The 23,054-nt window shown below is 44.9% G+C and overlaps 1 protein-coding gene across 1 annotated transcript; it reads right to left on the bottom strand.

Annotated features, from left to right (window-relative positions):
* Positions 1–14,909: 14,909 nt before the first annotated feature.
* Positions 14,910–19,969, bottom strand: nicn1 (nicolin 1; the record flags this gene model as incomplete). The annotated part of the gene is made up of 6 exons (XM_079296888.1): positions 14,910–15,592; positions 16,188–16,292; positions 16,613–16,681; positions 17,276–17,389; positions 18,678–18,857; positions 19,823–19,969. 6 exons carry the CDS (start codon positions 19,967–19,969, stop codon positions 15,551–15,553), a joined length of 657 nt encoding a protein of 218 aa, XP_079153014.1. The 3' UTR covers positions 14,910–15,550.
* Between the last annotated feature and the right edge of the window lie 3,085 nt (positions 19,970–23,054).

Genomic DNA, 23,054 nt, shown 5'->3' with positions numbered 1-23,054 from the left:
GTGAGGCTGATGTGTGCATGTGGCCTGAGAGAGTTACTCCGTGTGGCTGTGCCCAAGTGTATTTCAGCGTGAGAAGAGATGTGATGTGTGTAAAAATAATGAGTCGAGAAAAAGGCACAGGAAAGATTGAAAGTACCCTGAAAGAATTATGGGAAGCTGCAGTGAATAAAAGAACACACAAAAACCATGTCCGAGCCACGAGGAGGCTTAAAAATGTGCTTAACAGGAATTCTCTGTGTCATCGCACACGTTGAATTCACGTCAGCACTCGACTGCAGAATGATCAAAAGCCTCCTGCCTCATCTCATGCGTGTGACATGAAATGCACACATGCAGCACAATGAAAGCCTGACTTATATCTTCTGTTTTATTCCTGCAACATGCATCAATACACAGCAACCACATCTTGGCATCGTAAAGTACAAGCCCCTCTAAATCCCGCCTTATTGATCTGACACGGCTTAAAGATATAGCGAGACAATCGATCGCTCTCAACAGAACGAGTGGATCGTCGAGCCGAGAGCTTGTAAGTGGAGCACCGTTCTTCTGTGATATATCACCAACGGCTGAGCGGTATTTGATGGGACATTCAAATTGCTCCATTGAGCACCACATCTTCAAAATCATGAAGAGGAAAAAAAAAAGCATCTATACTGAAGACGTGTTTACAAAGTACGAGGCCTTTATACGGTGCGTGACGCCTTTATTTACAACATGTTTATTGACATCCTGGTAAGAGTCACACTGCAGCTATTTGGGTATTTGCTGCTGAATATGCTGCTCAATTTAGAAATGTATAGCGAGCCGAAAGGCCTTCTGCCAGAAAGATTTCGTCGTACTAGTCGTAGTGGAAGTAGGATAACAAGCGACGAAGTGGTATGTGCAGGGGTAGGTTGTGGTGGATTGATGGGTCAAGACTTTAACCCAGGAGACTGGGGTTAGAGTCCTGTAAGAAGCTTATTGTAGTCCCGTTCCACATTGGCTAACCGCCCCGGTGCAAGTAGTGTTGTTGGCTTCTGTCACCTGGGTGCTAATAGCATCGTCCATAATCGTCACAAAAATGTGAAATACTCTGCTGGACCAAATGACGACGTGTTGTGTGTCTCAGGTAGTGAATGATCAGAATTATTTTATTTATTTTCAAAATAAAAGCCACTGCACACTGTCTACTCAGCAGCCAGACTCAGTTAAAGAGTAGCTGGTGAACACAGTGGAGCATTTAGCGGCTGAAGAGACGGATATTTCCCTCAGGAGATGGATGAGACCAAAAACGGAGCTGGAAGAGAGAACATTGGACATTCATCAGGTGACACAAAAACGCAACAACTCCTAATAAACCATCATGTTTCTCAGCTGGATGTGGAAATAAGCAGCTGTTTGTCAACAACTCTAACAACTTCCTATTTCCTTGTTTGTTCAGCACATCTAGACTCCCTTCATCACCTCTCAAAGGCTTCAGCACTTGAGGACGCATTATAGAGACTCTTTCCCTCTCGTATCACTCCATTGATCCCAACCTCTCTCCTCTTTTCCCTCGTGTCATTGGTGGTAATAGCTGTTGAAAAGGACATTGATGGGATCCAAATTAAAGTAGATGTCTCAGTTAAGTGGAATTTCTAGTTCCCGTCTCAGCTTGGCTCTGTGATGTGTGACTCCAGAGGGGAAGACGTTCTGCCAGTGGTTGTTTGTTGTGGTTAGGAAGAGGATTAGGGATGTTTTTAACACCGATCAGTTACAGAAAATAAAATGCAGGAAGTTTTACTATTAATGTAATGTGATCATTTTCCAGATAGTCAGAACATTGCATTGAAAGCTGTACATGTACAGTTAAATGTGTAAAAGTGTCTCGTCAATGAACTCAGCAGGCAGGCTACAAAATGATATATGGTTCCGTAGAACCCCCAGCCCTTCAGGAAGAACCCGTTTGGAACCTTTATTTTACAGAGCTCTAAGCGTTGATACGGTTCAGTCTGCAGAGCTCACAGTCTCCAGCCACACGGATTAGCTTTTTGTGTCCTTAAATGTCCTTAAACTGCGTTGGAACTGAGAAGGAGCACTCTCGTCTCCTTCCTTCGCGCTCCTTTTCTCTTCCTGCTTCTTCCCCGGTATTTTCTCTTAAGCCCGCCCTCTGCTTTACCTACGACCAATCACCACAAGTGGGGCTGAATAACACCTCGATTAACCAATCAAAACACATTGCTCAAACTGACACCATCAGTGTTTCTTCTTCTTCTTTTACTCTGGTTTAACCCATGGTGTGCCCTTTATATTGTTTTAAGCAGTTTTCTTCAGAAACATAACGTATTACACACCAGGGCTGCACATGGAAGGGATCACAAGGAATGGGTCACATGTAATAATTAATGGAATAAAGACAATGTCTTCGTTTGGTTGGTGTCAGAAAGTGATTTTTGATGAATTGATTAATGCTGAGCAACTCTGCCTGCAACAAATCCTCAAAAACAACGGTTCGAATGATGTCCAACGAAAAGTTATTCCTCAATTTTTCGGGAGTTTTCCAACAAAAGTTCAGCAGCAGGTGTCAATTTCCACTTTGAACATGTCTGCGTATTTTTCAAAACAAACCCTCGTCTTCACAGGAAACTCAGTTCAGGCAACAAAACCACTGAGTTAGGTTAAAGAAAATATCGCTGTTTGGGAACCTGTTACAACTCCGACGGCCCGTCCGCGGCATATAATATGCAGAGACAATGGACACCTCAACGGGCGGTAACCCTGACAGATATGATTCTGAAATGGGCTATTCTACATAATGAGTATACTTTTGGGACTTTCAATATATTTTGATGCGAACAGTTTAGTACTTTGAATGCAGGACGTTATCTTGTAGCAGAGTATTTATACTCTGTGGTATTACTACTTTTTCTTAAGGATCAGTTCACCCCAAAATCTAAAGTACATACTTTTACCCGTGTCGTGATATTCATCGGTGTAGATTGTTTTGTGACTTGCTGAGTGTCGGAGGTGTCGGCCCTACAGACGTCTGCTTCTCTGAGATATAATGGGACTGTATGGCACTCAAAGCTCCAAAACATTTGAAAAGGTCAAAATCACCGTCTCTCTCCAGACATCATGAGCCGCTTACTGAAGATAATCCACAGACATTATTGTGATTCGTTTCAACTTAAAGGAGTTATATTCCCAACAGATCCCCTTAAGGCTGTAACACACCCTTTCTTTAATTGTAATATTTTGGTCCAAAAAATATTATTCAGCGAGGGTTGTATTTAGCTCCACCCTCTCGTGTCTCTTCTGGTTGCAATAAAACAAGATGTCGACGGCCAAAATGTCGAACTTGAGGTCTCAGAACGGTGGTCCACGAAGCAATGAGTGACGTCACAGTGATTATTGTCCATTTATATTCAGTCTCTGATATGAAGTCAGTGTTATGTAGCTTTGATGAGAGCTCATGATTTGTCACAGATTGGAGTTTTAGTGACACAAATGGCACAATGCAAGTTAAAAACACACAATTAATAAAGATACAAATCAATCCACCAATCCTCAATGAAACAACCAACAACAGCCTCAAATAACAGACCCAATAAACAATGAGTCAAACACTAACTTTACCATCAGCCATCCAAAGTGATGAAACACACGTAGATGTTACTTTCAGGTTTTGGTGTTTTGAAACGTTTAAGATTGTTGTTTTTAAGCCTGAAATGCAGAACAGAGAGAAGCGATATCTCAATAGAACCTCAAGGATTCAACTGGTAATATCAGCGCGTATATATATTGCGGCGTCTTCGGGCAGCAGCAGCCACACTGTCAACATGTCTTGTGAAAGTTTTATTTTTTGTCTTCTTTGCTTTCAACTGGAGAAGTCAGGGGATCATCAATATCAGTAGGATTCATCCTCTGGGTACCATGAATGTCTGAGCCAAAGTGAATGGTAATCTATCTAACAGCTGTTTATAAAAGCAACCAAATATGTTAATAATATTCAACATTTGGAGCAGTAGGAAAATAATCACAAAACAAAGATGAGAAAAGATGTTGACGTCACAAACCTGTGTGGACGTTTTGCCACAATTCTTTGTAAATGAAACAGATGATTTCCTCAAATGCTGTTATCTCCACCTGTAGGTCCATCAACACGTTCGGCTAAACACCATCCTGGGAGAATTTCTCTCCCCTCCTGTTTTTTTCGTTAATACAATTCAAATATGTTTGTGTTCTGAGATGGAATCAACGTCAACTTTGGGGGATTAGACACGGACGCAAAGGACAAAGGACAAAGGACAAAGGAGGCCGTGACACAGAGCGAGAGGAACGCATAAACAGCAGCAAATCGCTTACGGTGGGTCGCAACCTTTTTAACAAATAACACTTCACACAAGTTTCACACTCGTGAACACACACTGCCTCTTTCTGTTAGCGTACCGAGTCAAGCGGTTGGGGGGGGGGGGGGGGGGGAAATCACTCAAAATCACTCTGTAATTTACACCACGGTGATCGAGATTCTCCACCTCGACTCGCTGCAAATTGGGGGGTTTTAACATTCAGGGCAGAGACGCTCTCTCATTCAGGTCTGTGAGATCTGACAGCAGAGGAGAGCTGATTCGGCTGTATTTCAGACACACACAGCAACACATCCGCGAGTAATACACACTTTACGTTTTCCGCTCACACACTTCAGGAGTGTCTGATTAGATCTCGTCTCTCCATGCTTTCATTCATCTCTTCACGCCAGCAGATGCATCCTCAGTGCAACCTTCTCATGTTGCTGCATTTTGATATGGTTGAGATATACGAGGCGCGTGGCTCACGCTCCACCGTTGCAAAGAAGGATGTTGATTGATTTTGCATCGCCTCCTGACTGCTTCCGCAGTAAGAAGCGAAGAAGGCTGCTTAACCAGTTTTGCCACATGCCAAAATGCACCACATCATTCCTGAGCGTCGAACCCTCGTCGATATGCATTTAAATTGGCTGCCATCTCTCCAAGGGCCTTATACCGAGGAGGAGGGCAAAGACGAGTTCTATATTCCAGCCAGTCGTTTGTCATCTTTTAGACGGAACAACTTCAAACAAAGAATGGTTTGAGGTGAAGCTGTGAAAAGGTTTCTTTGTTTGGTTCAACAAAACAAAGGAGGGAATTACAACTCACCTCATTGGGATTGTTTTGTTCAGCTGAACTGACTTCTTTAAATCATGACCAATCAAATGCACTTTAAAAGGACAGGGCCTTCTCCATTGCTGCCCCCTCCCTCTGGAACTCCCTCACCCAGCACCTCAGACGTTCCCGTCACTCGCCCCTTTCAAAGCCGCACTCAAAACTCATTGATTTAAATCTGCTTTTAACCTGTCAAGTTAGTTATGTATGTTGTTGTGCTGTTCCTTATTGTTATGTCATGTATTTTGTTTGTATTGTAATTGCCTTTATTGTTTCTGTTTTCCATTTCAATTGTCTTTGAGTACCTTGACACCTTCTCACTCCCAACTCAGCAAAATAGCGCCTCAAACGTGATTGAGGTTTGGGATAAAAGACGTATGTTTGTTTCATATAAAACAAGTATGCTGGTTACGTAACTGTCAGTAGTTAAGTACGGATGTTACGTTACAAAACGAGGGTAAAATAAGTCAATGTTGACTTGTTCTCACACGGGACATACCAGCGGTCTCTTGGGTGAAAGGCCTGCAATCCCTCTGCTTTCCAGATATTAAAGAGGCATATTATTAACCCTGACCTCACTAGTTAGATTTGAATTGGAGGCCAAATCTCTCCACCGCATTACTTTTTAAGTTGTTCTGCAGCTAAACGAGAGGCTTGTTGGAAATCTACGAAGCTTTTGTGAACCTCGCCATGATAATAGTTCCCATTTACTAATGACAGCTTCTCTTTGTTCTTTCTAAAGAGAAGAAAAACATGTTTTTCTGTCAATGCAATCACATATATTATCTGACGCACAATTCTCTTCTGTTCAGTGTCGCTAAATTAGCAGATATGCAATTGCCACCGACGCCCCTAGAGTTTGTAAAAACCGACCTAATGACAGTTATTCACAAAACAAGTCGAGCTTTGTCTGGATCGAGAACCCGCTCATCAGGAAACTAAGTCTCTTTCACCAATTTGTCTTTTTTGTCAGCCCAATTTAATCATTAAATGTATTTTATTTTATTTTATTTTGTTATCTTTGCAAATAAATGAACTGAACGGTGATGTCATGTGAGGTGGGTACATGTAATCCTGAGTCCTGTGTGCTTCGCTTCAGGCCACTAAAGAATAGAATAGAACAGAATAGAATTTATACTATATTGATCCCTTTAAGGGGGAAATTTGTCTCTGGATTTGACCCATCCCTGTATATAGGGAGCAGTGGGCTGCCAATGACAGGCGCCCGGGGAAAAGCACTCTGGTTGGTGGATGTTTGTGGTTCTGGCTGAACACGATAAACCAAGAACACCATCTTTACAGCAATGGGCTTAAGGAATCTCGTCCCAGGACTAAAATATCAGGAACTTCTTGGCAGAAAAGCAGCTAAAACCACTCGGTTAAGTGCAGAAAAAATATGTTTAGCTTAAAATCAGTACACTTGAGCTCCGGACGTCATGTGACTCAGTGGTGTCACGTCACATAGTTGTCTGTAAAACTAACTTAACTTTTTGGTTTCATACGGGAGGTAAACGCCTGTCCCTTGAGTGTTTGTTTGACCCAATCACCAAATCACATGAGCTCTTTTTTTATTTTATTTTTTTCCAGCAACACAACCAGCATCCGTCCACCACAGCAAAGACACAACAACCCTCTTATATAATCGAGTAACTGAGCTCATTGTCAAAAGACCGAGCGAGTCAAGTATGAGCTCTGTTTGCTGCAAATCCCAAAAAAGGAAAGGAAGACGCAAAGTCAATCAGCTGACACTGATACACAGATGAAAGCGGAATACAAGGAAAGCAAGCGGTCTTTGGGATTGGCAGATAACTGCAAAGTTAATCAGATCATTTGTGTGGCAATCCAAGGCAGCGTTGTGAAATAATGAAGAGTTCTAATTTCCCACAGTAGACCTATTTTTGTTCCCCTAAAATAGTGACGTCTGTCTTCACGAGAAAGGTACAAAAGTCTTGTGAAAACGATTGCGGAGTGCTCCGTTCTCCAGGAAGGGAAGATAATCCACCGCTCGCTTGCAGAAATGAAACTTCCAATTCTCCACAGTGAGTGCTCCTTCATTGAAAGCACATGAACTGTGTACAGCAGGAGTCTCCACACCTCCATCTAAAGGGGTGCTCATCAGCGCTGGTAAAAGTAGAAATAACAGTGTCAAATATATATATATATTACCAAGATGGAGACTGCAAAAATGACATTTTTGTCTTTTGTAATTACTACTAAAGGTCACCAGGTACTACTCGTTCCATGGGGCTTAAGAAAATGTACGATTTCTTTCACTGATCAAATGCTCTGTTTGGTTGATGTATCTCTAAAGTAACCACAGCGTCAAATACATGTAGTCAGGCTGGTCTCATCCAGCATTCGTGGAAATAACCATGATTTTGTTTTCATATGTTATCCACGTAATCTTGAAAATGTTGAACTGTAAAATGAGGACTCTTGTAAAAGTAAAAAACATGGCTGACAGGTCCGTTCACTCTGTTTCATATTACTCGCTCTGTAACTGTGTGAGAGGCGCATTGAGCTGTTCTCCTCTCTGTCAGCTGTCAGCAGGTGCCGCTGATTGTTACAACGGAGACGCAGCTCGTGCAGCGGCGTTCCCCGGCTGGACTCGGTCACCTCGTGGAAGAGAAGAGGTCACGACACCAGAGAGCTGTGACTGCAGAGGAACAAGCAGAATTAATTGTGGTGTTGTGGTTCCATCAGCCTTCAACACAATGTCTCTTGATTGACAATCAAACGTCTCCAACTCAGCCAAACATAACATGCGTGTTGTAGCGTATGACCCTCAATTAGCACAAAGTGCAATCAGCTGTCAGAGAACAACAAACAATAAGCTGCTCATCTGTCTGGCACAACGTGTACAAAACAACATAATACGAGGGACAAATAATGATTATACTTCTGATATAATTATGACTTTATTTATGATTTATGATTTTAATTATGGCTGCTACTTTTAAGCTACTTTGAGGAATTGTTGTCCACGGTGGACCGGTCTCTGCTGGAGGATCTGGGTCTGTCCACGGTGGACCGGTCTCTGCTGGAGGGTCCGGGTCTGTCCACGGTGGACCGGTCTCTGCTGGAGGATCTGGGTCTGTCCACGGTGGACCGGTCTCTGCTGGAGGGTCTGGATCTGTCCACGGTGGACCGGTCTCTGCTGGAGGGTCTGGGTCTGTCCACGGTGGACCGGTCTCTGCTGGAGGATCTGGGTCTGTCCACGGTGGACCGGTCTCTGCTGGAGGGTCTGGGTCTGTCCCCGGTCTCTGCTGGAGGCGGATAATGTGAGAATAAGTGCATCAGTGCTCACAGGTGTTGGTGTACGTCGTGCACCCGGAGACAGGAAGCTGCTGCCTCATGAGATCCTGCTGGTGTGCTGCTTCTCAGCGGCTCAGACTAAAACTAATCTGCCGGTCCTCCTGCTTTCCTTGCATATTCTGAATTGTTGGATAGCGTTAAATTGTTCGTTTTTGGACAGAATTACATGTTGTAAAATATCCCAATGCTGTTTTTGTTTTTTTGCTGCGTTCATGCATCACATTGCCGTCCAAAGCCGGCAGCTTATTCCCGGATGTACCTGGCTGCTGAACACATTCAGGCAGGTGGGGCTGAGTGACACGACACAGCAGCAGCTTCCACAAGTCCAACAACATTTTCCCCATGCATTGAATTTCACCCCGGACTCCGGGAGCATTGATAGCGTACCCACATAACGCGGTTCACGCTCGGCTCGGCTGTCACGCTTCTAAAGCGCGTGAAAAGCCATCTGAAATAAATGGACGGTAATGAGTGTGACTTTGATGGCCAGTCTTTGTTCTGTCTATTGGCGGGAGAGAGAGAGCAATTAGCATCGCTCCGACAGTCTATCAGCGCTTTGGAAATTGGATTTTTGGTCCAGAGTGGTTTCCATAAGACCCTCGCGTCGCTCTGACACGGTGGTGAGGCTCCGTGCACCTCGTCTGCTTCACGGTGTATTCTAGCATCACTTGATTATGGTGATCCGAAGAAAAACAGAGTTTATCCCTTGAAAATGTTCCCGGCAGAAACCTTTCAGTGTTCCAGCAGCAGGAGGAGAGCGTAGAGCAGCAGCTCCATCTAGTGGGAATCAGTGTACGCGTCACCTCTCGTGTCCCTGTGCTTTGGTAATACCAAGAAACAAGACGCGGGGTTTGTGTTGCTGCTCCATTTAAAGGAGAAATATTCTTGATGTGTTGCATCATGTTTTACATGTTAAGGTGGAGCATTGAGGTATAATTATGGTGGATTATCTACACAGAAAACCTGTTTCTCGTATTAGTTGGTGACGATATTGTGTTGCTTACAGCTTCATGAAGTCCTAAAGCTTTACATCAGGGCCACAACTGGCCACATCCAGCTGCATGTGGCGCCTTCTCCCACTTTACATGGGACAAGACAGACGGACATCTTACAATTCGTTCTTTTCTTCTTCTGCAGGGAAAAGGCGTTCATGTTGTCCGGTCAAGTCAGCATTCCTTCTGGCACATTTGCTTTTCTTTGGTGGTAAAAGCTGAAGCTAAAACATCCAACCCTGTTTCCTGAACCGGCTAATAAGCTATTTTTATTATGCATAATTCTAATTGAATAAGAAGACCTGAAATTGTCAAATTTATTTAACGATGATTAAGTTGTAATTCGAGGGACTTGGATTTGGTGCCACCTAGTGGGGAGGTTGCAGATTGCAACCAACTATAGACCCCTCCGCTGACTCCTCCCTTTACAAGTCTTCGGTAACGCCGCGGTTTCACAAGCATGACGAAGAACTAACGGTTTTAACGGTGAACTATTCCTCAGTTTTTTTAATCTGTTTTAAAAGTTGCAAAGCCGGAACACCAGCGCTGTTCCACAGCGAGGCGACGCTCTGCTCCGTGATGCCTGTTTGCCTTTTGATAACGTACGAACACTAAAACCTTCTCTGGAGCCGGCGTGTTTGTTTGTCCGTTCTGGGCTTCCGTAGGAAACACGGTGGACTCCATGAAAAGGACCCGCTCCCTTTGTAGATATGGAGGGTCCATTCTTAACGAACCAAAACACAACAGTTCTTAGTTTCAGGGGATTATACATGAATGGAAACATGGTTATGTTCATTATATTCCATTAATAAATCCCCTGAAACGCTGACTACCGGCCCTTTAAGAAACCAGGCTCGCAGGTCTTAATATCTACATTTCATGCTACTTAATAATTAAGAGTCACCCAGGAGACCGCTGTTCAAGTCCCGCTTGCAGCCAAATGTCAACACTGACTTCTTCATATTCCAGCCGTAATTTAGATTACACACTGAACTTGCTTATTTTTAGCCAAACCATGATGTTGTACTCAACATAACCGAGGAGTCTTTTGGTATTTTTGATTAAATTTACAACGTTAGCCACGTGTTTAAAACTGTGACTGTAATATGTTTCCCTCAAAGCATGATTGGCGAATTAGCCGTGCAACTTGTTGTCATGAACCCACCTGTCACTTTAAGTTTTGGGCAACAGGTTTTGTAAAAGGTCGTGGTTAGGAGAAAAATAAAGTACGTTGGTTATGTGGCTTCATTTATAGCTGACGTTACGTATGCGGTGTGAAGTATAAGTAGGCTACATATTAACGTGAAGTGGCCTGCTCAGCGTTGACTGATGCTTTCACTCGGGACACAAACAGTGGTCTCCCGGGTGAAAGTCCTGTGTTTGTTCGACCCTCCCATCAGCCTGACTTCCTGTCTGACTGTTCTCTATTCTACGCCACCCTGACTTCCAGAGCAGTTGCTGCGAGTGTCTAGTATTGCTGCAAGAGTAACTAGAAAGCTGGGTGCGCCTCATGAAGTCGCCGTGTTTCGGTATCAGACAGCGAAAGCATCGGTGTGTGACGCTCTGGGAACGAGACCGGCTGAACGCTACACCCCGGTGGTTCCTCTCTCTCCTGCTCTCGTTGTCTCTCAAGCACTTACACTGACTGTTAATGCTTACTCAACTTAATCGCGCTGGTTTGCGCTCCGCTGCTTGGAATGATGGAGTGAAGATGATAATGTGTTTATTTTGCCTTCCTCACGGCTCAGCACGCTGTCTCTTCTCTGTACAAACAACCTCATTTAGTTGAGAGAAGGAATGTTGCCAGAGATGTCAAACACTGAGCCCGGGGACGGCCATGCAAAATGTCCCAGTGGAATATCTTTTCGTTCGACTCAGTTTGATCACACTTCTTCACCACTTAGTTCCAAAGTCGAAGCATCGGACTCTGATGTCTGATGTCCAGATTCACACTAATGGCCAGAACTGAAGTGACGTTGTGATATGCAACACCTGCGTGTCTGTATGTGCTTAGTAATCACAATCGCTCCGTATTCACCTTCACAAGATTCAACACCTGCACGCTCTGCACGCTCTGTGGGTAATGTGCACGGTTCCGTCCTGCAGGTTAATGAGGTTCCTGCAGGAACCGAGAGCAGAAACAGTGGAACAGAACCGACCCGAGGACACGGCGGCTGGATTCCGCTGAGCTAAGAAGTTCGGAGGAAATGTGATGTTCCTTCTCGGATGGCTTTGGCTGAACTTGAACTGTCTCGGGACATGAGCAGAGTTTTCCTCATGCATTCATTATTTGTGTCTCTATTTTTGCTGAGTGTTATTTGTGGAACTTAAATTAGCCTTTGCAGGAATTGAGGCTGTGACACGCCGCTTTGTCTTTCCTTCCCTCTCTCAATTATGCAGTGGGACAATTTTGTGCTTCATAAATATGTTCTCAAATGGTCTGAGCCGGTTAGTCAGCACTTAGTTTTATGTTTTGCAGCCTCATCTTTCCAGCAGGAAGCTCAGGTGACGTCTCTGTGTTTGCACCATTTCTTAGGAAGCTTAATGAAGAGTTTATTATTCCTTCAGATTGGCTTCCATATTCATCTGGAAGCTATTTGCATTTCTTCTACAAAACAAATAAAGAATCAGCTTTGAAGCAAATCACAACAAAAGCACATCACCTCCGTTATGAGAAGAAGTAACTGACGCAAGGCCCAGCAGGAAGACAACATGATGTTCATCATTTTAATTATACATTACTTTGCCTCAGCAGTGAGCTCAGTGACGCTAACTGCTCATGAGTGTATTATAAGTACATAAAGTAGAGAAGCTTCTGTCCGTGTAAACATCACTTCTTGTTCTTATAAAATGACAAACTGGGTTATAAATGATTTTGTCAGATATACCGCCATCTGTTAAAAGCTCTTTTATTCGTTGATGGACTACTAGAGGCACACCCTGGTCCTGGTTGTTTATTGAGTACAGTCCAGCTGTGCCTTCATTATATATTATATTATATTAAATTTGACTTCATAGAATATAAATACATTATTTTATAAGAGTTTGTCTTCCATTTGAGGTCCTGCTGTACTAAATAGAGAATAAAAGCATGAAGAGAACAAGTACTCATACAAATGATTTAAATTATTATTGTTGATGCATGATTCTGTGAGTAATGTATTATATCGATTAGGTGGAGTCATGTTTATGTAATGTATACACTCTTGTATACATCATAAGTAAAGAAGCAATATGAACGTATAGAAGTATAAAGTACAGAATGTTCTGCTGTCACGCGCTCATCTGAAGGAATGATTGATGGCGGCGGGTTGAGAAGCCGCATCGCTCATCACTCAACTTGGAAAGTGATGCAATGTTGCGTCGATCAAATCACATTCTTTCAACGTGGAGGGCAAGAAGAAGACAGAGAGTGATGGCGGAGGTTGAAAGCTTGAGAGGAACGACAGGAGGAGGTGGGAGAGAGGGAGGAGGGACAGAGAGAGGAGGGAGGGAGAGAGAGAGGAGGGAGGGAGAGAGAGAGGAGGGAGGGAGAGAGGAGGGAGGGAGAGAGGAGGGAGAGAGAGAGAGGAGGGAGGGAGAGAGGAGGGAGGGAGGGAGAGAGAGAGAGAGAGGAGGGAGGGAGAGAGGAGGGAGGGAGGGAGAGAGAGGAGGGAGAGAGAGAGGAGGGAGGGAGAGAGGAGGGAGGGAGAGAGGAGGGGGAGAGATAAGAGAGGGAGGGAGAGAGGAGGGGGAGAGATAAGAGAGGGAGGGAGAGAGGAGGGAGGGAGAGGGGAGGGGGAGAGATAAGAGAGGGGGGAGAGAGGGGAGGGGGAGAGAGGAGGGAGGGAGGGAGAGAGAGGAGGGAGAGAGAGAGGAGGGAGGGAGAGGGGAGGGGGAGAGATAAGAGAGAGGGGAGAGAGAGAGGGGGAGAGAGAGGGGAGGGGGAGAGAGGAGGGGGAGAGAGGGGAGAGATAGGAGGGAGAGAGGTGGGAGAGAGATGGGAGAGAGTTTCCTAACGCAGTAAAATGCATTTCATTTTAGTCCACAAACATCCATCTGTGGACGCATTGTTTCCTACTCAAGAGAAAAGCACACTCGTGTCTTTGCTGTGAAGATGTCGTTTACATTATTAAATATCCTCTGAAACTCAATAACACTCAAACTGCACCCAACAGGGAGAAAGACACCAGAGTGACTCCGGCCCACAGAAGCTTCCTGTTTCCTGTTTCCTGTTTCCTCCAACTAAACTAAATGACGCCAACAAAACAAACGCTCTCGTTGGGGAGTTTTTATTTGGCTGATGCTTCAAACTCTCTTGGAGTTTGTCCGGTCCAAGTGAATTTGGGATTACTTTAATGCCAGGATGGAAAGTGGAGTTTGAGGATTTGAGCCAAAGATGATCTCCAAAGCAGCTCTCAGCAGACTGTGTGTCAAACATCAGGGGCTCCGACGTCACTGTGATCTCCAGTCTGTTGTAGATCTGAAGTTCACTGTAGTTCCATGATGTAGAACAGCTGCTGGTCCGTTTGGTCTGCATCAGGCTTTCACCTGTTCATGGGTCCAGCGTGGATGTGAAGGAGAAGTGAAAAACAAATCATCATCCTGCTCCATCAGGTACGGATCCTCCCGTCTGTCTCTGTAATACTACAGGGAATCAGCAGCTCCTCCTCCTCCTCCTCCTCCTCCTCCTCACAGATCTAGAGGATGTCTCATCATGAAGTCACGCAGAGTGCTCATCAGGCACGAACCAGATCAATGTTCACGTGTGAGGGGAACAAGTGTACGTTTCCCTGCAACATGAATACACATTCAAAGTAACGTTCATAACATCTGTGAATACGAAGCTGCTCTGTGCAGCGAGAGGAAGAAGCACACGTCCTTCTGTCCTTCTGTCGAGGGAACCTCTGGAGTCCACCAGCTTGTTCTGCGGTTCAGCTGAAGTAAGAACACAGCTGATGTATTTTCAGAAGCACGTTTCCCAGCAGCACCCGGTGAACAGAGTCCATGTCCCACATTCCGACAACTTCATGATGTTTGATAACTGCTCAGTCTTCTGCACAGCAGAGACCAGGGTTCCTTTTTATTGTGGCAACAGCAGCTGTGGATGACATGAAGTACACTCCTGCCTTTTCCCTTTGTATTCACACACACACACACACACGCACGCACGCACGCACCCACGCACGCACCCCCACACACACACACACACACGCACACACACACACACACACACACGATGTGAGGACGATCACTGACTTCATAGGACCAGTGTATCGGGACCGAGACCAGAACATGGACGATAAAATGATGACCATGCAAACCACAATACATTTCCATAACAGCGTCCGATGAGAGACGTCTTCATGAAGTCATCAAAGCGCTGCAGGACTTGATTTGTGAGGATTCATTTCTACGAGCAAACGAACACCAACAAACACAAACGAGCCGACATTAACTCAACTTTATTTGAAGCCATCCACCAAAGACAATACATTGATTTTGTTAAATGAGAAAGCATTAAAGTGATCGGTTGCGTACGAGGCAACAAGTTCACATCAACGGTAGTGACGTGAAATATTTAGTGATGAATAAAATAATGATTGAAATAGTGCCTCAACCTAACGGGAACCATCACAACTGCATTACATCTGTGACAGCGAGGCTCATGAAGCAGTTCTCATCTGAACCAAAGCTCAATAAGCTCAACTGACCCAGAGGTCCTCACTCGTCCTCACAGATAGAAGTTCCTCTTCAATAACCCAGCGCTCTGTGCAGCACCTGTCCTCTCGCTGTTTACAGATTACTCTGATCGGTTCAGAGACTGGTGTTCAGCACGTTGTCATGATGATTCGAACCTCCGGCTGCAGGAGACGTCTGCAGAGAGCTGCATAGTGATGAGTGTCACCACATCACACTGAAGGCAGGACTGCTGAGGAAGTAGACTTCAAATAAATAACTGCATCAGTAAATGCATGTAATACTGGTGTTTTAAATATGTATACGCCCTGGTGAAGACTTCGTGCATAACAATGTTTCACAATAAAATAAAAGTTATGTCGCAATTCCACTTTTGTATTGTTTTTCTTGTCATCACTTCTTCCGTATCGGAGCACGACGGCCGCGTTACGTCAGGGAGAGCAGCTTGATGTCGTAGCATCCATCCACCTGCAGCACAGACAAAGAAGCATCACGTCTCCCACTCGTCTCTGACAGGCTGTCAACTCTCATGTCTGATGTCATCGAGGCTGATCGATGTCCTACGTTAGACCTGTTGCACGTCACAACTTCACTCAGAACTCTTTTAAACATCGAGATTCATCAAACGATCAAACTTTAAACTAAGGAGAAGACAATGAACCCACGAGATGAGAACACGTGTGTGACATGTAACTCTTGACAAAATGACTGCTTTCAACAGCCTTCAAAGAATGAACAGGAAGTCACAGAAAGAGTTACTTCCTGTTAGACCTGTAGGCTACTTGTAGTTTGCAGACCTCGTTCGGCTCTATTCACGCGTTTGTGAAATAAAGTCGATACTATTATTATTAAATATTAAACACTGTGCAGAAGCCCACATAGCTTTTGGGGGAAAAATGTATATGAATATTGTTTGTGTTTTGTTTATATTTCACTTGAGAGACATAAACATGTTGAATCCACAAGTACCAGTCAACAGATATATTATTGATGTACTTATACACAGAAGAAGCCAGGAGTCGGTGCGGCGTTCTCGTTCAGCATCCGTGTGTTTCAGACTCACATCATATCGTCCGATGGAGGCTGTGGTCTGGTTGGTCTGCATCACCTCAGTCAGAGCCCACATCTGCTGGATGCTGGATGAGACGGTCTGGGGGTCCGGGAGGCCCTGTGAGACATAAAGACAGAGAAACAGACGTCAAGCAGCCGGCGGATATCTGGACCGAGACGTCCTTCTCCGTGCACCGCTGATCGTTCCCAGTCCGACGAGCAACTCCAGACGCGAGCCGGTGGTTTGAGTTGAGAGACGACCGGATTGTTTCACAAGAAGCCAGTTAAAACATTTTAAATTCAATAAAAAGCCAAATCATCATCCGACGTTAGCCGGTAGGTTTTTAAATGGTACATTTAGACGACAAAGTATGAAAAGTGTGCGTTTACACGGACAGAGAGATGGTCAGACACACACACAGGACGGGAGACGTCTACCTCCAGGTCAGCGTGCTGGTCCACCAGCGTCAGGTCAGACAGCCAATCAGAAACCTCCTTCTCTCGGTTCTGGAAGTTCAAATTGCACAGTTGAGTCAAATGTTGCGCTCACAATGCTGCAATACTTCAGCTGGACCTCAAATAAAGGTCTAATGTATTTGTATTACAATTATTATTATTATTAGCAATATTAATACAATAATAATATAATCATATTATTAATGATACGAATAATAACCACAGCAGCAACAATAACAAGTAATATTATGATATATATGTATACTTATGTATTATTTAATAATAATAATAACAATACTACGAATAATAATAATACTATTTTTAAATATAAATTATTATTATATAGTATAATAATAATTATAGCATTAATAATAGTAATATTACAATTAATATTATTATTATTATATAGTATAATAATAATTAATATAATTAATGCCACAACTGAAGCATAATCACACTACAAATCAAATCATGATATTACACTGATAACATGTTGATGAAGCTGAATCATTGCCTCCACTCTCAGAGGCATTCACGCCTCATTCAGTCAATCATCCACTTTGTGATTCATCTTTACTTTGATCCTCAGAAGCAGTGACTTCTCTCTCGCTCTCTCACAGACTAAAGAAGAAGCAGAGAACTGACCGGCTCCACGTGAGGGAAGATGTTGATGTCTTCCAGGCTGAAGGTGAGCCAGGCAGAGGACGGCTGTCTCAGGATCAGTCTCACAGAGATCACATGATCCGGCTCCACCTGCATCTACACAACCGACACGAAAGACTGACGTGAGTCATGCCAGACGTGAAGTGGTTAAATGAGACGTATAGAGTTCAATACAATGAAAACAGGAGAAGCAACTCATACTTTGTGTTCTTTTCAGTTCCTGGTTCAGTTCTAGTCCCAATAACAGAACACACTGAGCACCCGAAAGGCTAAAGATGATCAACAGTAACAGGTAATAAAAGGTGAAGAAACATCATTTACGCCATCACGCTGAAGTGAACACAGATTAAATCCCCATTCACCATCTGGCTCTATCTGCATGCAGAGGAAGCAAGAAGAGACCATGACAATGCTTATTGAGCCTTTCTTGCAGCCTCGGCTGGCTTTCCTCCAACGCCGGCTGAGAGGCAAAACAAACGGCACTCGTCTCCGACAGGCCGCGTTGGGTTCAGGCCCAGTTGGATCTGTTGGGTCACGGATCGGATGTGCAGTTCAGCGGGGAGCTGCCTCGGGTCGAGGGCTATCGTGGAACATCCGGCGGGATGAAAGAGGAATTTAAAATACACAGGAAGACTCAGGGGTGCAAACTGTGGCGCTCATCATTTCAACACTCGAAGAATAAACAACACCCGAGCGCTGCCGACATGTTTACACGTCTTTATGCTCAGGTGTAGTCGGTGTAGAGATTGAGACATAAACTCATGTTTACAATGTTTACTGAGGGAATAAATCAAGAGAGAAGTAGAGTCATTTTCTATAGACTTGTATGCAACCAGAGGAGTCGCCCCCTGGTGGACACGAGAGAGAATGTTGCCGCCTGGCTTCACCACAAGTACAGCTTTGAATTGACCCAGAATGCTTTGCGGACGGGTTGTGATCCAACAGGAAGAGTTGTGACCACATTGAACGACGGTCTGCATGCTATTGATAACGTACAGAAAAATATCGTCTTCATTTGAGTAAATATTTTGCAGCCGAATCAAATTGTTTACTTAATATTGAACCTTTGTTTCTTTATAATACATGTAATACTTGACTTCTTTCTTTACACAAAGACAATACAGTAGATGGTGAATATGAGATATGATCCTACAGATCATGACATTGTGCAGGTTGGCTCATGGCCGGTTACCCCCACAGTCTCTGGGTTACACTCGGTGTCTTCTTCATTCTTCACAGTTCACTTAGTTTGTTCGCTCTCGGGCAAGATTAGTGCAACGAGCGGCGCGTTGAGCATCAGAATCAGAACCGTTTATTGCCATAAAGGCCTTTGTGTGTGCGCGCCAACGGCGGAGGCTCGCAGACGCCACGCTTCACATCCCACCTGCGCCCTGTGGACGGAGCGGTAGTCCTGGCAGCCTCCCTCGGTGTGGGGGTTGTCCATCAGCGGCAGGTCTCTCAGGGCGGTGCACCACTTGGCCGGGGCCTCCTGTCCGGGGCTCCTCCTCAGCAAGCGGACGGTCACGGAGGCCGTGTAGTAGTTCTTAAAGGTGATTTCCTTAATCTGAAACACAGACCGTGGATTATGAAAACTGTACAAATTGGGGGCAAACAGCTACATACGATAGCTCCCCATGTCGCATTAGCATTCTGCTACGTGTCGACAAATGCAGATCGTGTAGCAGAAGATAATGACTTGCTTCAGTGTTTTAGCACCCAGCGTCAAATGAGTTCACGTGACAGAGCTGTCCATCATAAACAGACTGGAGTTTCTGGTTACCTGCTGGATGAAGTCTATATCTCTGAACCTATTCTTTTAGGAAACGCTGAGTTGCCAAATCACAGCGCATTGGAAGCTAAAGACAAACGCTTGGCAGAGATAACTCCTTCATGCGTAAACTCGCTCCGAGCAGAAGCCTTTGAAGCTCGAAGCTTTGAGCTAATGACGAGTCACTCCGCATTAAAGAAATGAGTTTTAATGAGGACTAAATGCTAAAAAGTAGGTCAACGCCCCAAAATGTTTGAAGTCTCTCTCGAGCAAGGAACGCTTAATATTGAAAGAAATGTTTTGTATGTTTTCTGCTAACTTGCTCGACGGTGCCGCGGGCAGACACCAGAAACATGGATGTAGAATAGAATGGCGCTCTGAGGGTTTATCCTCACTGCATGCTGGCGGCCAAAGTCTCACTGTGAAGAGATTACACGCATTTCTGAAGTGATGCGCTGAGCTTTCCTCTGCAGTGCGTTGACCTCCAGGGCCGCGATACACGAGTCATACCGCCGGCTCTCGGGTCAATGTGTGATTCATGTGGAGCTACCTGTCCAGCACGAGCGATGAAGAAAACCCTGTGAGCTATAAGACATGTAATATAATAGGAGCATGTGTTGGTTCATGACATAGATGGAAATCAGTGGAGTGATGGAGATACAGTTTGGTGAAAACCAGCGGTTAGTTTGTGAAACACAGTGTATTGCTCAGCTCAACATGAACCTCCACAGAAGATGGCTGAATGTGAAGTGGCAGCTTACATCGACCGGCTTCCCAAAGGGCAGCGTGACGTCTACAACGCAGACCCCAGACTGAGCTGCGTCTGCTTCGGTGTCTCCGATCTGCAGGTGGACCGGAGGCTTGATGGTGCAGCTCACAGGCGTGACGTCATCACTGCTGCCGCTCATCTTCTGGAAACACGTGAGAGTTACACACCTGATTCAAATGACACACCTTCTCTACATTGAGAAAGAAATGTGTTGAAAGTGGTCAGAGCTGAACACTCGTAGCCCCCACTGAGGGGGGGGGGGGGGGGGGCTGTGCGTGTGTGGGTGGATTTGTGACATCAAAAGCATTCATGTTGTGGATATTTGACGTCTCCGGGTCACACTGAGAACAGACTGCTCAGTGAAGTCGTGGGCCGAGCAGGTGAACGGTGAAGAGAATGACGTGTAATCTGAGCATTCTTGTTTTATCGTAACAAAGCACAAATTATTAAAATGATCCTGAAGTATTTTCAGTTCATACATACATCTTAAAACGAGTCTGTAGTGGAGATGTAACTGTTGTGCAGGACGTCAGTAGAACAGGTAGCAGGGCTGCGGGGGATGGACTGGTTCTATAGTTCTCTTTGCAGATAACAAAGGAACACATGGAATAAAAAGGCTCGTGACTGTAAACTGGTGTCGCTATGTGTGATGAATATGTCATTATTAGCGTCAGCTGGTCCTCTCTCCGCTAGCACCATGGACAGCGACACGCTGCGTCTCACAGCACGACTCATGCAGCTCAGCCGAGCAGCAGCACTGACGGCGTGTGACGTCACCTGTTCGTGTCGTGATGCTGCAAATCACACTCGACGTTAACGAGGTTGACGTAACGTTACCGCGGAATCGATCGGTGCAGGAACGGGCTAACGGAAGCGGCGGCATTGCTGTTAAACACGGATCGAAAGAAATCCACACAGTGACGCTGCATTGATTCAGCTCTCACCTTTCTTTGAGTCGACGGCGACAAGAAAAGCAGGACCGGAGCGCTTGAAGTCGCATATACTGACATGTTGATGACGCTGTTACTTCCTGACTGTAACCGAGGCGACGGTGAGCGTCTTAAAGGGCCAGTAGCGCTCTCAACCGGCTGTGTTTGCTCCTGACCCGGTCCTGATCAATGTTTGCTCCTGACCCGGTCCTGATGAATGTTTGCTCCTGACCCGGTCCTGATCAATGTTTGCTCCTGACCCGGTCCTGATCAATGTTTGCTCCTGACCCGGTCCTGATGAATGTTTGCTCCTGACCCGGTCCTGATCAATGTTTGCTCCTGACCCGGTCTTGATGAATGTTTGCTCCTGACCCGGTCCTGATGAATGTTTGCTCCTGAGCCGGTCCTGATCAATGTTTGCTCCTGACCCGGTCCTGATCAATGTTTGCTCCTGACACGGTCCTGATCAATAGGATTCTATGAAAAGCAACTTGAACAGTGTTCAATGTTATGAACACTGAATTATCAGTGTATTCATACCCACATAATCATTTCAACAAATATGTCATACTGTTAACAATACATGTGCAATACTGGCAGGGTGTGTAATACTTATGACAGAATGGCTTTTTGTTTGTTTTTTACAGATATTAATATGTTACTGCAAAAGCCTGCAGCAGAGGGCAGGCTTACTCCATGTATCAGTCCTCCATCACAGTCAGTGAGAAGGTGGTGTGTTACAATGTAAAGGCCTCTCCTCCACTCAGCTCACACCCTCATTCAAAGCTCCACACCTTTATCAACACATCCCCCCGCCCTCCCGAAATAAGAAATAAAAACAGATATATATGTTCATCCCCACCAGGCACAATCTGCTGTCAGAATGAGATTCAGGTGAGCAGCCGCGGTATCGGGCGAGACAGCACACCTATGGCTTTATCAGTCAGCGGCAGGAACCAGGTGTTATGTCTCCGTGGCCTTGTAATGATTTCCCTGTAAAACTGAAACACGCTTTTCTAGAAGGTTTCATATCAATTCTGAACAAGACAAATTGCCTGCACATGCACTGGAGAATATTGTATCTGAGTGGACTGTTAAATAACCCTGAAGATACGAACAATTCACGTCTGTCGAAGCAGTGCACTGAAACACGCTCAGAGGACAAGATAAAAGACAGAAAAATATGTTTTTCAGGTACTTTTCTTCCTGACGAAACACCTGATTCAGAGAGAGAGAAAGAGATCTCTTTAATCACATCGCGCACAAAATGAAAAGCTGCTTCCAAATAGCAAGTTAGCATCCAGGAGCTCTTCCTGTTTACGTACTCGGGTCGCAGCATCAGACCAATGTCTCGTGGTTCAGGTGCAATAATCAGTCCTCATCAATATACAATGCATTCATTTTCTGTCTCACTGAGATTACTGTGCACTGCCATTGGCAGCATCCTGGACGGACTCAAAGCTGCACCGGCAGTTTGTAAATGTGTCAGAAATCCAGAGAGCAGTGCACCTGATCAGCTTTACATGTTTTCTTTCAGTATCCCGGACTTACTGGCTTCCTCATCTTCACTTAACGACGTGCTTTTAGCACAAAATACAAAAGCACATTCTGAGTATCACAGCAAAGCACCAAATATTAAACAACCAATTCAAATCACAAATCCCTGTGATCTTCAAACTGAATAATGGGCCTCATTTGGCGAGGACATTTTTTTAAATTGCCCTTTTATTATAATGTTTTTTGTCAAATGTAAATCTGTATACAGAGCAGTGAAGTGCTGCTCTACCTTATCTATCTCTACCCCCCCCCCTGGAGATACAGTACAATGGCACACATTCATCCATTCTGCTGATTGTGTTTGAAGCAGGGCTTTCCACAGCCCTCAGATCAGTCAGTGTAGGAAGCTGGCACCGTTGGTCCCTCTGCAGAAACAATCCCCCTTTTCTCCCAGATGGTCTGTGCAAGCAAGCATGTAGCTGCAGGGGCTTAGAGGAGGCAGGGGAGAGAGACAGGGAGGGATGGAGGGAGAGAAAGAGAGAGAAAAGAGACACCGCTACACATCCAAGTAGCAATGTCCACTGGGTTTTTATCTCTGAGACCCACATACCCCTGTCTCCTTCCCTTCTTCATCCTTTCTTTCATCCTTCCTTTCTCTTTCTGTCAGTCCGTGTGTCTATCTGCCAGTTGTCAGCACCATCTGTCTGCTTTCTCCATGATAACAGCTGTTTTTTCCAAGCTGGACTAAACCAGGACCAGGACAATGTGCTGCGCTGGGAGTTGCTATCTGTCTCCCTC

This window comes from Melanostigma gelatinosum (assembly GCF_949748355.1).
Source record: "Melanostigma gelatinosum genome assembly, chromosome: 3".
Lineage (NCBI taxonomy): Eukaryota > Metazoa > Chordata > Actinopteri > Perciformes > Zoarcidae > Melanostigma > Melanostigma gelatinosum.
This window is presented reverse-complemented; position numbering and strand designations above follow the sequence as displayed.